The sequence below is a fragment of the Rhinatrema bivittatum genome, chromosome 10 (assembly GCF_901001135.1).
Source record: "Rhinatrema bivittatum chromosome 10, aRhiBiv1.1, whole genome shotgun sequence".
Taxonomy (NCBI): Eukaryota; Metazoa; Chordata; class Amphibia; order Gymnophiona; family Rhinatrematidae; genus Rhinatrema; species Rhinatrema bivittatum.
Window position 1 is genome coordinate 47336666 of NC_042624.1, and position 16740 is coordinate 47353405.

Genomic DNA, 16740 nt, shown 5'->3' on the forward strand with positions numbered 1-16740 from the left:
TCTGATTGGGTCATTTGAATGTAGTGAGAGGGAGGTGGGAATAGGAGGGAGCTCTGGGTTTAAGAAGGCAGTGCTGCTGGCCACATTGTCCCACCACACATCCTCTTTTCCTTTCACAGAAATCTTATGTCCAGTTCTAGACAGGACTGTTGCATTAGTATTTGATATAAGTGATCAATGCTTTAATTAACATGTTGTTACTCATTTTGAATTGCAATTGTGTTGGGAGTGTCGACCCTTAGACAGAGGGGAGTTGGCGTAACCTGCAGGGAGGAGCCCTGCAGGCCCCCATCATTGGTAGGTGGAGATGACTAGAGCAGGGGCCAGCAGGAACTTCACCATACCAGACCTCGTTTCTCTTAGGTTGAGCCCTCTGGTGCCGGGGCCGGCTGAACTTAGGCGCAGACCTCTGGGATGGTGGAGTTTCGATGAGATGCGAATGTGACAGGCCAGTATAGGAAGAGAAAGCAGAGTCAAGTTCAAGTGGAGGTCTAGGCAGGCAGCGATCAGGCGGAGTCGTGGTTCAGACAGTGGTCAGAGCAAGCGAAAGTCCGGTAGCATCAAGGTTCGGGCCAAGGTCAAGCCAGAAGTTAAATCTGAGAAGAAGCTAGGAGCCGGTCTGAGGTCAAAAGCCAGAAGTCCAATCCAAGAGGCGAGGAACGAGGAGGGGTGGAGAAGATGCTGAAGACAGATGAAGGAAGGACTGACCAGGAAGACAGGAACTAGAGTGCAGCGAACCAGGAGCAAAGACAGGAACATACTCGGGAATGAGAATCAGGGCAATGCACTTCTCTAGAAGAGACAACCTATTGCCAAGGCATGGAGGAATGTGTAGAGTGGCCTTATATAGTCATAAGAAAAGAACATAAGAAAATGCCATACTGGGTCAGACCAAGGGTCCATCAAGCCCAGCATCCTGTTTTCAACAGTGGCCAATCCAGGCCACTGTTGAAAACAGCCTGTGACATCTTCAGAGGGCGCAGCCTGGCCATTCCCACCACTGGCCCTTTAAAAGTGGGGGAGATGGCTGTGTGCGCACCTAGGGAGGTGGAAGAGATGGCTGGCTGGCGGTCCCGATCCTGATGCCCCAATGGCATTCTGCAATTCCAAGGAGAGAGAGACTGGAGTGGCGCGGCATCCTGCCGTACTCAGAAGAGAACGCCAAGCCAAGCCAACCAGAAGCAGGGGAGGCGCGGCGTCAGGAAGCCATGTGGCTGGGCACAACTGGCAGCTAGGGATGGCGGGCCACAGGGTGGACTGGCGATCCACTGAACATAACAAATTGTCATATCTTAGAGAAGCAGTGTACCCGAACCAGGGAAGTCAGGATGGAATATCTTTGAGGGGAAGAAATGAATACAAATGCTAAGGAATTCAGGACACAACCTATGGTATGGATGTCATATTGGTGAAGAGACATGGTCTGCAGCAGACTTCAGACGAGGTCCTATGAGGGCCTGGAGGGCTGGCAGCCTTGCTTGCTTGGGAAGGGCTGCCTGCAGATACCCAGTCATTACACCCATCAATTGAACTTAGATTTGCTTGCCCACAGTGGGCCAAGTAAGAATGATGGGGTGGAAGGGCTTGCTCCTGGCACTGTGCTACCCATGCTTCTTGGTAAATACAGTTAAAGGCTTGGATACCTTGGCAGCCTTTAATTGCTCCAGCAGTCAGGCATGTTGTTTCTTATTTTGGAGTAATGTTGACATTTCAAGTTGGGTACCTCACCATTCATCCTCAGGGGAAGGGCTGTCCCAGCTGCCTGATTACTGCCTTACCTATTGTATGATTTGTTAAACATTCATTGATCTAGGGAATCAGTTGTATTCAATCAGCAATACATACATTGTCAAACCTATACAGATGTGGTTCTCAATGACGAATGTGTTACATTTTCGGATCATCCGTAATGAATTAGAATGTGAGATGTCTGCATATACCATGCAAGTTTATCTCAAATGTATTCATTGTGGATATCCTAAAAATCAGACTGGCTTGGTTGCATGAGAGGTTTGGGTTGAGAACCACTGCTATATATAAACAACAGGACTCAACCACAGTGTCCATAGTGTCTCTGTGTAAACATTTTATGATATATTTGCTTGAAAATAAAATCAAACATTCCTGCATCATCATCATAAGTAGATTTTGGTTTGCATCACTTAACTTCAACTTCCTACAGACATGTTTTTGAAAACGGTCAGGACTTTAGGAGTGATATATAGCAATTTTATGGTCGATATGTCATTTATTAGAAAATTGTATGATATATTTGGGGCCAGATATACTAAAAGGTTTTTCTCATTTGTTGTCTGTGGGGGGGGGAGAAGAAGTTTACTAAATTTCCATGTGTCTACATGAGTCTTACTTTGAGCAAATTGTTATGTCTCTGCGCGACATACAAGTGACGATTTAATGTTATAATTATGTTTATGTACCATATTTCAAGCCAGTGGCAGATATGATTAATAAATAAATATATGAATGTAAATAAGTAAAGCATAAAAAATCTGGCCCTAGACTTATGCATGAAATAAACTACCCACAGTCTAATATCTTTTTCAAATACTATGACCTTCCAGCCATGAATTTCTTTCTTATTTTTATTCCAATGTCTGCATTAAGTATAGAAGTCAGAAAAGTCCCAGTGCTGAATTTCAAATTTTGACCTTGTGGTCCAGCAGTTAAAGTTCTAATAACCGAGCCATTCTCATATTTTATTTAATTTTTTACGAACAAGACATTTTCCCCATGTATTCCAAAAGGAAAAAAATCTTTAGTTTATAAGCTTCAAAATTCCATTATTTCTTGACCTGATGCTATAGGTTTTTCATTATAGTATAGAAATCACTGTCAAAAACATCACAATGTGCTGGTAAATGGCTTATTTAAACAGAATATTTTTGTTACTCACAATTGGTCCGGGTGGACCTTGTGGGCCTTCTCCTCCTTTTAGACCTCCAGGACCCTAACAAAGAAACAACAAATATTAATGATCTGATTAAAACAAAAGGAGTAGAGGTCATGTTTTTACATTGACAACCTCATCAGTCTGGCCCCATGGGCTGTCAGTAGCACAGCACTGCAACACAGGGATCCCTATGTCTGAGCTTCCTACTGTGCATGGGATTTTTTTGTGTGTTATGAAGGTAATGCTGTTAGGTTGAGGGAATGAAAGAGAAACATTGTCATACCAAGGAAATAGATGTGTGAATCATTATAGATCAGAACTGAACTACGTGGATTTTCAACTTTTTCAAATTTTTGTAAATCTGGGGCAAAATTCATCTAGATTCATTGTAGAGTCATCATGGACTGTAGGGGTGATGGAGAAAAGAGGAGGTGCTATGGGTCATCTTGGAAATGGGGGAGAAAGCTACAGATTTCTGGCACAGGTGGAAAAGCTGGATAGAAATACAATCAATGATATACTCAACATTGTAATACAGAGGGAAGAATTTCTAGTGGAGGGGTTTTAATCTATGAGGTATGGATTGGAACATCCCATCTATAGAATCAGAAATAGAGAGATCCTGAATTCCCTGTGTGGCTCTCCTCAGGCAAATGGTAACATAATATATAAGGGAAGGGATAATAGGTAAAACTTATGAATGGGGAAAGTGATTCTAATATCCACATAGATGGCCATCTGAGTCCCAATAACCATCAGACAGTATAGTTTTATGAATGAGGCAGAGGGGGCTTGCATAAAGGACAAGGTCCTAAACAAAGAGTATGGATTTAATTAAAATGGGGAAACACCTTAAGGAAGTACTGGCAGGATGGAAAGATTTTTGTGTAGTAGAACAGTAGACTAATCTAAAAGAAGCTATTGTAAGGGCTGTAAACATGTATGTCAGGAAAGTAAATACAAGTAAGAGGGAAAGGAGACCAGCATGGTTTTAAAAGAAGATGGTTGATAAAGTACAGTCAAATGGATTAACAGAAGAGATTACAGAAAGAGAAGGGTAGGAAAGAATAGTTGGAAAGGCTGAGAAAAGCACAGAAGGTAGTCAGGATGGCAACAGTATGAACAGAAGAAAAGATAGCTATAGCTGTAGAGCAGGGTGACAATTCTTTTTTCAGGTATGTCAGTGAAAGGAGAAACTGCAGAGGGTGGATTTTAAAGGTGAGAGGCAAAAAAGAGGAATTTGTGAAAAAATAAGGACAAAGCAGGGACAATAAGGTGGTGTTATTCAATGACTGTAGAGCAGCCAAAGGTAACCGAATAAAATGACTTAGTCATCTGTATCTGGATTATTCATCTGGATAAATGTGTGGCTGTGTGACTAGTTGGCTAAATCCAAACACACAAAACATCTGTGGTTAGATTTTGGTTAGCTATTTGTGCAGCTGCACATAAGTGGACAAATTTAACTCATTAGCCTTGAATATCATGCAAATTGGCTAAATTAAAAAAACCTTGGCCCAGGCATACCTCAACCTAAATCTTTTTTTCTCTGGTTAAATCTGTGTGCACTGCAATTTTGTGCATACATAATTTAGCTGGACAACTGTGGAAAAGAGGGATGACTTTAAAGAAATTAGATTTATGTGCACTACTTTGCTATAGGCGAATAATAATTATTTAAATAAATAAATAAATAAATAAATGTGGTTAAAAGTCAATTTTAACTATATAAAGTCTTTTGACATCCTCTAATCACATGTTCAGTGTTCACTAGAACTCACAAAACTAAAAGTAGACAAAGCTACGGGACTAGATGGGATAGATTTTAGGATATTAAGTAAGCTCAAGAAATTCTGGTGGGTCTGCTGATACTGAATATGCGTTCAGTTTATCTTTGGAGATAGGACTGGTTCTGTGAGACTGGAGATGGATGGATATTGTTTATCTACATAAAACTGGAGGTAATAGGAAAGAAATTGTAGAATAAGCCTCAGCTCAGTGGATTCAGAATCTGAGGCAGCATGGTTTTACCAAAGAGATGTAGATATGGAGGAGGAAGCCCAAATCACCAATCCAGATAGGAATACACAAGGAGATGTGACGACAGATTACAATGTCCAAGAAATTTCCAGTTATTCAAAGGATTAATGGCTTCATCAAGATATCAGTGATATGTTTACAACTTCAACGGCAGGGGGGAATGAAGAAAATATGATTTATATTCTGACAACACCAACAAGGACTGAATTACATAGTCTTGGTAAACAAATAAGCATGGGTGTAGCTTGCTTGTTACGGCAGTTACTACCCTGAATCAATTAAGCCTGATACTTCACTTTCAATGCATATCCAGCATAGCTCTCTGCTTCAATGGCAGGGGGAATGAAGAAAAGTAGATTTATATTCAGTCAACAACCAACAAGGACTGAATTGCACAGGCTGGGTAAATAGATAAGCGTGGGAGTAGCTTGCTTATTGCGGCGGTTACTACCCCTAACCAATTAATCTAGATACTTCACTTAGATGCAGTTCCAGCACTGCTCTCTACATTAATGGCAGGGTTGGAAGGGAAATAGAACCAAAAGGTTACAAAGGGCCAAGAGTAACAGATAAGTATAAAGAAAAAAAAAGTGTGAAAGCTTGCTGGGCAGACTGGGTGGGCCGTTTTGTCGTCTTCTGCCGTCATTTCTATGTTTCTATGTTTCTATGAATTCATGGTCCCCTGACACGGACTGTGTTTTGTAAACTGCATCGGGAGGGACCAATAAGTGGTTAATCTGTTCTATGTACCCGCTTACTAGTGCTACCAAGTTTTGGTCCATCCCATTGCATTTTACAAAACACAGTCCATGTCAAGGGTCCATGAATTCAGTTGTAAATGTCACTGATGTCTTGATGATGCCATTAAACCTCTGAGCAGCTTATAATTGTTTGAAAATTGTAATCTATTGCCACATCTTCTTGAGTATTCCTTTACCAAAGAGATGACATGTCAGACAAATCTGATCAATTTGTTTGGGTAACCAGAGATTAGGATTCGAAGCAACTGATGGATGAGGTGGTACTTAGATTCAGCAAAAATTTTGATATTGTCCCACATAGGAGGTTCATAAATAAACTGAGCAGATTATGGGTGGATCCCAAGGTGATAGAAACTGGATAAGTGATAAACAGAGGGTATTGGTAAGTGCAATTCACCATCTGAGAAGTAAGATCAGTGCCTCAGGGATCTGTCCTAGGGCGAGTTCTGTTCAATGCCTTTGTGAGCGAAATTGTAAAACTTTTTAAAAAGAAAAGTTCACCTTTCTGCAGAAGACATTACGGGGTAGATTTTATAATGGACGTGCCAATTTTATATCATGTTTGTGGCGGCGCATGCATGTTATAAAACCCGTGGGCCGTACGCACATGCACACCAGATTTTATAATCCACGATCATTTGTGCGGGTGGTGCGCGCAAGGAGGGGGACTTTCACAATTTCCGCACGACAACGCATTCCTGTCTTCCACAGTTTCTTTATTTATTTATTTAGATTTTTATATTCTGTTTTTTGCACTTTTTCACAGTTCCCTCCCATTCCACTCCAATTAAGGAGCGGACTGGGAGAGAACTTCCATACCCCCACTACCTATAATCTCGCCCTCTTCTCTTCTCCTCTGCTCCCTACCCCTTAAACCCTACCTTATCCTTCCTTTTTATTTTGTTTCATAACTTACTTCAGCTCCTCAGCTGAAGTAAGTTGCACGTGCTAGCTGGCCCACCCCGCCCCTCCTCACACACCCAGCTCGCTCCTTCGAAAAGGCCCGGCACTTATGCACGTACCAGGATTTATGCATGTGGCCGGGCCCCTTTGAAAATTCACCTGGCACGTGCAAGGCCCGGCCACACATGTAAACCCCGGTATCTACGCGCAGGGGCCTTTTAAAATCTACCCTTATGTCTTTACTTGAGTGTTGATTTTTTTACATCATACATTTTGTATTTTTATATAAATATTGTTTAAAAACATGAAAATAATTTTAATAAAAACTCACATTTTTTTGCATAGGGAGATATATGAAACTATGTAAAATTATGTAAATTTGATACATAATTGCTGCCAAATTTTGAAAAACTTTTCACAAAATTTGCTAATGGCAGAAAAATTTGCTGCAGGAAATTGGGGATTGTGGTTTAAAGTGTTTTGCCTCATTAGAGGCTACCCTTTATGTTCTTGATCAGTAAGTATGACCAGGATCTGGACAATTATCCTGGAAAGTTGAAAAAAAAAAAGTGAAAGGCATAAATGATGTATTATGTTATAGTTTGAAAATAAGAAAACTATTTGCAATATATTTTTTAAATGATAAGAAAAACAGGCAATCAACTTATAACAGCTTAGGGCCTGATTCAATAAGCATTTTCTCCTATTGGGTGATTATGGGAAAAAAAAATCTTAATAAATCTGACATTTAGAGTTCTGTGGTAATAAAAACATAATTTAGCATCCTGTTAAAGTGGTGACTTCAAATGTCTCATCTCTTTAAATGAGAAAATCTGAAAAAATCTAACCTATAAAAAGCAAATCCTTCCTACCCATTTCCAATTCTCCTTTGTATGCTATCTTTAAAACAAAAAAAAAATTCTGTACCACAAACGTTTTATTTCACACCTGAGCTCCGGCAAGACCTCTCTCTCCTGGGAATCCACGGAGTCCTGGGGGTCCACTTTTTCCACCAACACCTTGAGAACCAGGGTCTCCCTGTTAAAATGAGATAAACTGTGATCACCATTGATGTTTCACACCTGCCAACAGTAGCCAGACATTGCCCAGAATATACTGAAGTCTTATATACTGATGGACCCTTGGTCTGACCCAGTATGGCATTTTCTTATGTTCTTATGTTCTTATTACCACCTGACAAAAAGATTAACTTCAGCACAGAAGTGCAATGAAAAGTTACTGTCAATCACATTTATTTCACACACATTGAAATATGTATTTCCTGATAACTTGCCTCTATAAAGCGCATCATTGCATACCTTCTACATTATGTACGTCCGTATTACAGCTGCTCCTGTAACCAGAATGTGGGATCAGACAGTGTGTCTATATTATGCCATCTCATATAGCAGTAGTTTTGCATTGGTTTATGTTATTTTGTTTTAATAATTATGTGTGTTTCATTGTACCCCACCCAAAACTTTTAGGAAGGGCGGGCAATAAATATGTTTAATTCAATAAATAAATAAATAAATAAAATAAACAGTTGTAAAGCAATTTAAAGCTATGTTTGTTATATAGAAAATGCGTGAGAGATACCTATCAGAAAGTGGTTCTATTGTTCCTTATCGTGAATCAGGCTTCCATGATTCTCAAGTAAAAGGGAATCAAGGAAGCAATTTTCAAGCAGTCAACATAGGTGCGAAATCTGGATAGTTTGCCAGCGTCAGCTGCTGTGGTTCTTTCCTTCATTCCAGCTGTGCATCTGAAAGATCCTGCAGTCAATCTTTTCTCCATCTGTCTTGCTGTACAGGTCAAGAGACCACAGCCCAGATTCTTACCTTTCCCTTTTGGTATGCGGCAGGAGGCAGTCACCCCCATTAGCTTCTCCATGCTCCTAGCTTTTGATGATTGTTTGAGAAATGAATCAGCCATGAGTCAAGTTCTTGTGGAGATTGAATGATCAGAGACAAAGTATTGACGGGATTGGTTTTAGAGAGTTGTGAAGCATAAGCCATGGATTTCTTTTGACATAGGAGTGGAGCATGAGTGATTTACGGGACCTTGTGCATTAAATGGTTTCTTCCATTTTTTTAGATCACTTTTTAAATCCATTTCTCCGGGTAAATAACAATTAACCTGGGTAAATTGTCCTATCTGAAACTTGCCCTTCTCAGAAAGGCTAAAATGTGCATGTGAAGTTTAAAATATGGGAACTTTTGGTCTCATTAGGAGCATTCTCATGTGTGACATACTTAGGCCAGGGGAATAAAGAACATGAGCAGAACGAAATGTTCTCCTCTCATGTGCACTATCCCCTCCTCTTTCCTCAGATTTCAGAAAAGGGTGCTGCAAAATTTGCGGGAATATCGGTCACTAGGTACCTGCGTAGGCACACTTTTAAAAGGAAAACTACCTGTGTCACAGATTCAAAACTATCCCATGAACTTTGCACTTAAGCGGATTCGTGAAAATTGTCCCCTTTGTATTTATGGGACCTAAATAGCATGGACTTGACAGGCCGCTTTCACATCCTTGCCATGGATTAACTTGCAGAACATATATCAAATGTTTTTGATGATGTTTTCCTCAAGGTTGGGCTCTTTTACTTTAGAAATTAACTTCTCATTTTACCAAATGGGATGTGGTCTAACATCATGTCCGCATAAAAGCAGAAATGTTGCTATTAGTGCATTGATGTCATTTCAGCAGTAGTTCTCCATGCACTTAGCAGAGGGACTCTGTCTTATCTTATCTACTAAATGCTCACTGTATGATCCTTTGTTACTTTTATCCAGTAGAATAAAAATACCTTTGCTCCTTCTTTTCCTGCTGTACCTGGAAGGCCTTGTTCACCAGGTGGGCCAGGGGGTCCAGGATGCCCTCTTTCACCAATTGGGCCAGTCTCACCAGTAGGACCCTAAATACAAAAGTGAATGCACAAGATGCCGTGGCAAGGTCAGGAAACAAAAACCGTTAAACAAATAAATAAATGCATGCCGAAAAGGGGGTGACGAGAGGAGGGAGTGAAAACTGGGGGAGGGTGAACAGGGGGTGAACGCTGGGATAATAGGATGAGGAGGAAGGGGTGAATGTTATGGGCGGATGAATGATGAGGACAGAATGAATACAGGGGGATGATCAGTCACAAAAAGGAGCAAATGATGGATGAGCGGCAAGGAGGGGATACATTCTGGAACAGGAAGTGTATGTCTGGCAAGAAGGATAGGGGAAAAATGGCCACGTGCATGTGGTGGGGTTTACCTTCAGAGCTGGTAGTCCTAACAATGATGCACCAGTTGAAGGAATGTCAGACTGCCTATTCAATAATATTTACAATTGCATAATGTCACATATTATCGTGGCTTAACTTGTTTCATGATAGTGGACGCATGTAAATAACATGTACGGGTATAAAGTAGCATAATTTTGCATTATGCCTTTATATGTGTTGAGGTATCAATTTGGAACGTGACTGAAAAGGGGAAACATGCAGAATAATATGTGCATAAAATCGTGACTACATTTCTTGATATAAAATTTGGTCAGTGGGAATTGGATGACTTGGCTTGATTACTGACATAATCAAGGCATTCACAGAAGCTAGAGAAGAACTAATCAAGTAATTGACTGAAGACAATTACAATTTAAGGAGAAGCCTATTGTATAGTCTATGTACAATTCTCAACATATATGCAAATATGTTAAGCTGAATATAAATAAAAGAAAAAAAACTCATGCTTGAAAAATTCAATCCTGCATTTTGCACACTTATTATATTACTGTTTCTACATCATGGGGAAATGGCATTTTATTAGGTACATAAAGTGCCAACAGAACTTATGCAAATAATGGGAAAACTACAGTAGTACTCACACTATAAAAATATTCATACATTAATTAACTTACACATGTAAATCACATTTAATTATTTGCTGCTAGGGCCCATTATTGGACCTACAGGACATTGGAGAATATTATAAGGAAGTATATTTTCACAGAGGATAATTTTATAACAACCCATATAGAGCTAAAGTGTATATGGCACTTGAAGACCTTAGCTCAAATCTGCAAAGAGGACATGTGCTTAAGGGACCGTTTTGAAAATTTGCGGGTTGTTCCGATATGAGGGTGCACATATGCGCAGAAATTCACACCTGCTCCTAAGCAGGTATAGCTGTCTGCATGTATGTGCATAATTTTGACAATCAAAAGTATTGGCATACATGTTTTCCCCACCCTGACTCCATCCTCCTCAAACCTCTCATCTTAGTGCAGATAAAAGTACGCAAAAAATGATATTTTGCACATACTTTTCTATGTACAACCCTGTAACTTATTTTCAAAATGTCACTTATTGTATGTGCATAAAACAGTGTTTAATGTGAATAGGTGGCTTTGAAAAACAAACCCATAACTTGCAAGGTCACAAGAGAACTGAATATAATTTTAGGCCTTAAACTATTATGAAGGCTCCAGTATATGTAATACTTTTGTTTGATAAGGGAATCTCCTACGTTTACTGATGAAAAGGAGAGATTCTATGCTAGAGTGCTGGTGAAGCCAGTGGTAACATGATACTAGCCATCTTGGTACCCCTCTTTCCAACCCATCACTGCCTTTTCTTGTTGCCTGAGCAGCCAGTAAAAAAACCATAGGTGGTGGATTTGGATACCAGGGATAAGTGAACAATTGGAAGCAGGCTTCCCAGTTGGGGATAAAAGAGTAGAGAAGAGATGATTCATACTCTTTGCCTTTCTTCTGACCAACTGGGCATCTGTTTCCTTGGCATGTATTCAGTCCTCTGCAAGGCCTCTCTTACTGATCTAAGTTGTATTTCTGGGATGCAGATGTGTGTGGCATAATCTGAGGAGTGTGGCTGATGAAACACATGCTCCAAACCCTTTGCTGTGGGAAATAGAAGCTCTCAAAAACCCCCAAACTGCAAAATCTTCTGGTAAAAAGGGGGGAACTGCACAAGCATAAGAACTTAAGAACATAAGCCATGGAAGATGGTGCAGGTAACTCCAACTAGGTTGGTGTTCCTTCTTATAGTGCCTTGAGATAGCCCTGAGAGCTTCAGAGTTGAAGAGAAGCAGAGGAATTAACTGCAAATTTGATATGATTGAATTTCTATCATTTGAAACAATTTAAGGTACCAACAAGAGTAGCTGATTTGTACAAAGCAGTCTCTAGCTAGCTTGTTGCTCTTGTTGGTACCTTTCATTGATTCAAATTCATCAGTCATATCAAATTTGCAGTTAATTCCTCGGACTGTGTATATAAACCCCCCCAAACCCGCCCCAATGTGTGTTTCTGTACCACATTCTGCACTAGCAGACCTTCATTTCCACTAACTCCTCTCACTTGCATACTAAGTGAAACATTTGCATACTAATGTGTGTTGCGATATTTATCTCATTCGTAAGGGCCTTATCGCATGCGTTAAGGACCTAAAGTGAACTGATAATAATCCTGTTAGATTGTAAATCCTCTGGAGATAGGTAAATACCCTCCACAGTACTTGAATGTAATCGGCTTTGAAGTGTCAAAAAGTGGAATATAAATAATTATGTCTTATATGCTAAGGAATCAAGGATGGATAGGTGTACTATAACATCCCACAAGCAATGATTTCTTTGTTAGTATTGCCAAGTGGGGTGATCCAATCAGGAGTTTCATGGCAAGTAGAAATGGCTTGGTTTTAGATTGTAGATAGACAGTTACACACAGTAATCTGGTGAAGTTATGACATAATGTTACCTATAGTAAGCTGCTGCTCCTACTGATTTTCTTCTGGTATTTTTCAGGGCAGTGAGCTGATCGCTACATCAAAGCATGGAGTGGATTGTGAGAGTTTATTGCCTGGTACTATTTAATAGGGATGTGCAGAGGGACACCATACGTTGCATTCGGGATTCGTATTCGTCGGGGGGCAGATATGTTGCATTCGGCAAGGGGGGCCCCTGATACGTTCATGCGTTAATTCTTATTCATTTCCTGGCTAAAATTGAATTAACTACATCCCCCCACCCTCCTGACCCCCCCAAGACTTACCAAAACTCCCTGGTGGTCCAGCGGGGGGTCCGGGAGCCATCTCCTGCACTCACACCCTTGACTGCCGGTATTCAAAATGGCGCTGATAGCCTTTGACTTTACTATGTCACAGGGGCTACCGGTGCCATTGGTTGGCCCTGTCACATGGTAGGAGCAATGGATGGCTGGTGCCATCTTGTGCTCCTACCATGTGACAGGGGCTGACCAATGGCACCGGTAGCCCCTGTGACATAGTAAAGTCAAAGGCTATCAGCGCCATTTTGAATACCGGCAGTCAAGGGTGTGAGTGGAGGAGATGGCTCCCGGACCCCCCGCTGGACCACCAGGGACTTTTGGCAAGTCTTGGGGGACCCTCCTGACCCACACAAGACTTGCCAAAAGTCCCTGGTGGTCTAGCGGGGGTCCGGGAGTGATCTCCTGCACTCGGGCAGTCGGCTGCCAGTATTCAAAATGGCGCCGATAGCCTTTGCCCTCACAATGTCACAGGGGCTGATGTAGTGTGATATAGAGAGTAGAACCTGGATTAAGCAGGGTCTTGCTCCATGGGACTACTAACTGGAAGAGGGAGGTAGGACTGTGACTGGCATCACCTTGTTGCTAACTAGCCTAATTGGCAGTTGGTATGGTTCAGGTGACTCCCAGGATGCAGCCCTATGCAGGTTGATATTTTAGCAATGCCTGTAGAGGACAAGCAGCCAGTTAATGGTAGGAAAGATTATGACACAGACTAGCTTGTGCAATGGTGGGTTATATGCTGCTGGAAAGAGATAGTCCAGCTGGTTCCATGGTGGGTGACAAAGGCATCTGTGAAGCAAGATTGAATATTTTGACTCGGGTTTGCTCAGCTGGTGTTTGCCTTGAAAATTGCTTAAATAAACCAGTTGTCACTGTTTATTCTACTAAGCTGATTGCTGAGTTTGCTTTTGTCATAGTAAGATAGCAGCTTTTGAGAAAAGGTGAATAGAAGTGTTGGGGGACATCATTTATGTCTATGTTAACAATCCTTATAGTTATATATCTCAAAAGCCCCACAATTCATCTGATCACAAGCAATAATTTAACTACATGCAATAGCAAATACAAAGATAAAATGTGAAGTATGCTACCTGTGGACCTACGACACCTCCTGGACCTGGAGGACCAGTTTTGCCTTGAAAACCCTGAAGAGCGATAACATATAATAATTAAGTTTGATGTAATACAAAAAAACAAATACAATATAACTTCCTTTTTAATATTCTGTCAATATAAAATTCAAGACTATTCAAAATGATAGTATGCCAACTCTGGTAAAAAGTTAAAAATCCATGAATTAGCTGCATCTCAAGATTATAATGAAAACATCAATCATGGAATTAGAAAGAAACTGTATAAAGATGATGCATTGAAAAGCACAAATGCTGCTGCTGTGCTTCAAGTTCTTCTTTGTACGAACTCACAATTGTACTATACAATTTCAGTAACTCTCAAAATATCTGTAATATCAACATCCAATAGTAAGTATTACATACATATTTGGATAGTCTGAATATCGAAATATTTACATAATACATATTATAGGAGAAGTAGAAACATACAAAGAAGTAGAAAAGAAAGTCCAACACAACAAAATGTTGTCTTTAGCTATTTAGGCACAGCAATAAATAAATAAATGGTCTGTACTTGTCAATTTTTATATGAAATAGATTTTCTTTCTGAAGTAGAAATATTACTATACTCTTTTGGGATTGCAAAGATTGCCTGAAGCCAATTACATACCACATTACATCTTGGTAACTTTGTCAAACTCTTGGCAACAGTTTGTTGATTTGAATCAATGGTGCAACATTGAGTTCAGAGAAGGAAAGCCAATATACTGTCCCACAGTCTAGTACACAAAGATATACTCCATCTATTTTCCAGTTTATAAACTCAATTAGTTGACTGATACACCTGTACTATTTTTATAATTTTATAACTGCAGCTTATGTCCATGCCATCTGCATATTTCTCTAAACAAGTTTTGATACCTTTCAATTTACCCTTTTTCTTATTGACACCATCTCTATCGTGCCTTGTAAAGGAATGGTCCTACAATCCCTCCTTAATCTATGTGGAACCAGTCATCTAGGCTGGTCCACCTTAAAAGCCATAGAGAGACTCTGTGGGCAGGTCCCCTGGGAGGAGGAATACAAATGTGAGCTCAGCTGGGAACAAACAGGCCCTGAATCTTCAAGAGAAGGCAGCTCCTGACACATCTCTGTCCTATGGTAAAGCTGTGAGTACACTGCTGGAGGTAAGCAGTCTACAAACTGTGAATGAATGCTGGTGTGATTAATAAAGTGAAATGTTTTAAGAAAGAAGGCTGGAGTCAGTGTGGATTGTGTCTCCAGCCTAAAAGTTACTCGTCTATCCCACAAGCCCATTTTAGTTTTTCAGATCTGACCAGACAATTCTAGCTTGATTGAATAAAGACTATTGTCCAAGTCTTTCCTAATTCTTACTTTGAGCTCTTCACCACAATATTGTCACCTTCTAAGTGATTCAGAATGAAATACAGAGAGAGTGCAATTCTCCCCTCTACATTAAAATTAGTAACAATTAATCCCATTGCAGTCTGTGTGGTCCCAACCAGTGCATTTGTACCCCTTAGGGTACTAATCCTAAATGTTCTCACCCATTTCTCTGCACAGCTTGCATCTTGGCCTATAATACAGAGTGGCTGCAGGTCCAAACTAACATTCCACTGGCACGTATTGTGCTGCTTGGGTTTAGCCTTCCTCTCTCAGGCAATACCCCCTCTACTACAAACCCATTGCGCTCACCAGGCTGATCTCTGGGGAGTAGCAGCCTATAGCTACCTATACAGCCTATGATACAGTATCACTGGGTCATATTTTCACTATGTATCCCAAACGTTTAATGTGTAATATTTGTATATAAATTGAATTGCAGATTCTTGAACTTTAAAAGGATGGTATCATTCATAAGAATTTAAATCAATGTCTTTTATATTAATAAAAATACAGGATAAACTTTAGTTTGGAAACTGAATTTTAAAGCACTGACACTTCAAAATATTATTTGCAGTATATAGATATTATTAGACTGTTTCAATCCGAATGATGTGAATATTCAAATTAGCTTTATAATAAGCTATTCAAATATAGTTCAGTTTAAGCACACAATAAGAAAAATGCATGCTTCTCAATTAGTTGGATAACAAATGGTTTGAGGAAATAATACCATATCCAAACTTGTTTGGTTTAAATATAGAAATATGTAATGTAAAAAAAATTGTGTATTACTAAACCTCCCTCTGCCTGCAGCAGCATTGACCTGGGCAAGCCTGAGCTTGTCAGATCATTGAAAATACGTAGGGCCAGACCTGGCTGGTATTTGGATAGGAGACCAACAGTGAAGATCAAGTGTAGTGAGTTAGAGAAGCAATGTAAAAACACTGCATTATCCTGCCAAGAATGCCGTAATCACTGTAACAAGCATGGTACTCACCATGGTTTTCATGGTTTAGAGGCCTATTTATCAAAACACATTGATTACAAATTGGCTCCATTCATCTCAATAGGGCCTATTTACAAATAATATGCATTAGCAGTTCTTGATAAATTGGTACCTTGATATTATATAAGCTACATTCCATGCTTTCCTGTTTTTCTTATACTTTCGCTTAAAATAACCATTTGAGGATAAATTTTCAGTAGGGCATCTGATACTCTACACACCCACACACATTCAACAATATTCAAATTGAAGGTAACCACATAATTTGTGTTTGAATATTGGCTTGTTGTGCAACTAAAAGTACATGCATACACTTAAATGACCTAAAACAATGGTGTAAAATACACAAATCTGGTAGACACCAACATTCTTTAAACATATAGGGGTCAACATTTAAAGCGGTTTGTCCAGCTAAGCTTGGACTTAGCGTAACAAACCATAGGATTTAAATATGTTACCAGTTTGTCTACCCCTGACATAGCTGGATACGTTTAAGGCTGCCAGACAGCAGTCCTAAAGTTATCTGGATAAACTTATATGGCTAACGTTTTGATAGCCGGGTATAGC

General features: G+C 40.0%; 1 protein-coding gene across 1 annotated transcript in view; it reads right to left on the reverse strand.

Moving 5' to 3' along the window:
* Positions 1-16740, reverse strand: part of COL11A1 (collagen type XI alpha 1 chain) — a 623839-nt gene that overhangs the window by 145808 nt on the left and 461291 nt on the right. The window contains 4 exon segments of the mRNA XM_029618381.1: positions 2915-2968; positions 7564-7653; positions 9428-9535; positions 13779-13832. Coding sequence (XP_029474241.1) covers positions 2915-2968; positions 7564-7653; positions 9428-9535; positions 13779-13832 — 306 coding nt within the window.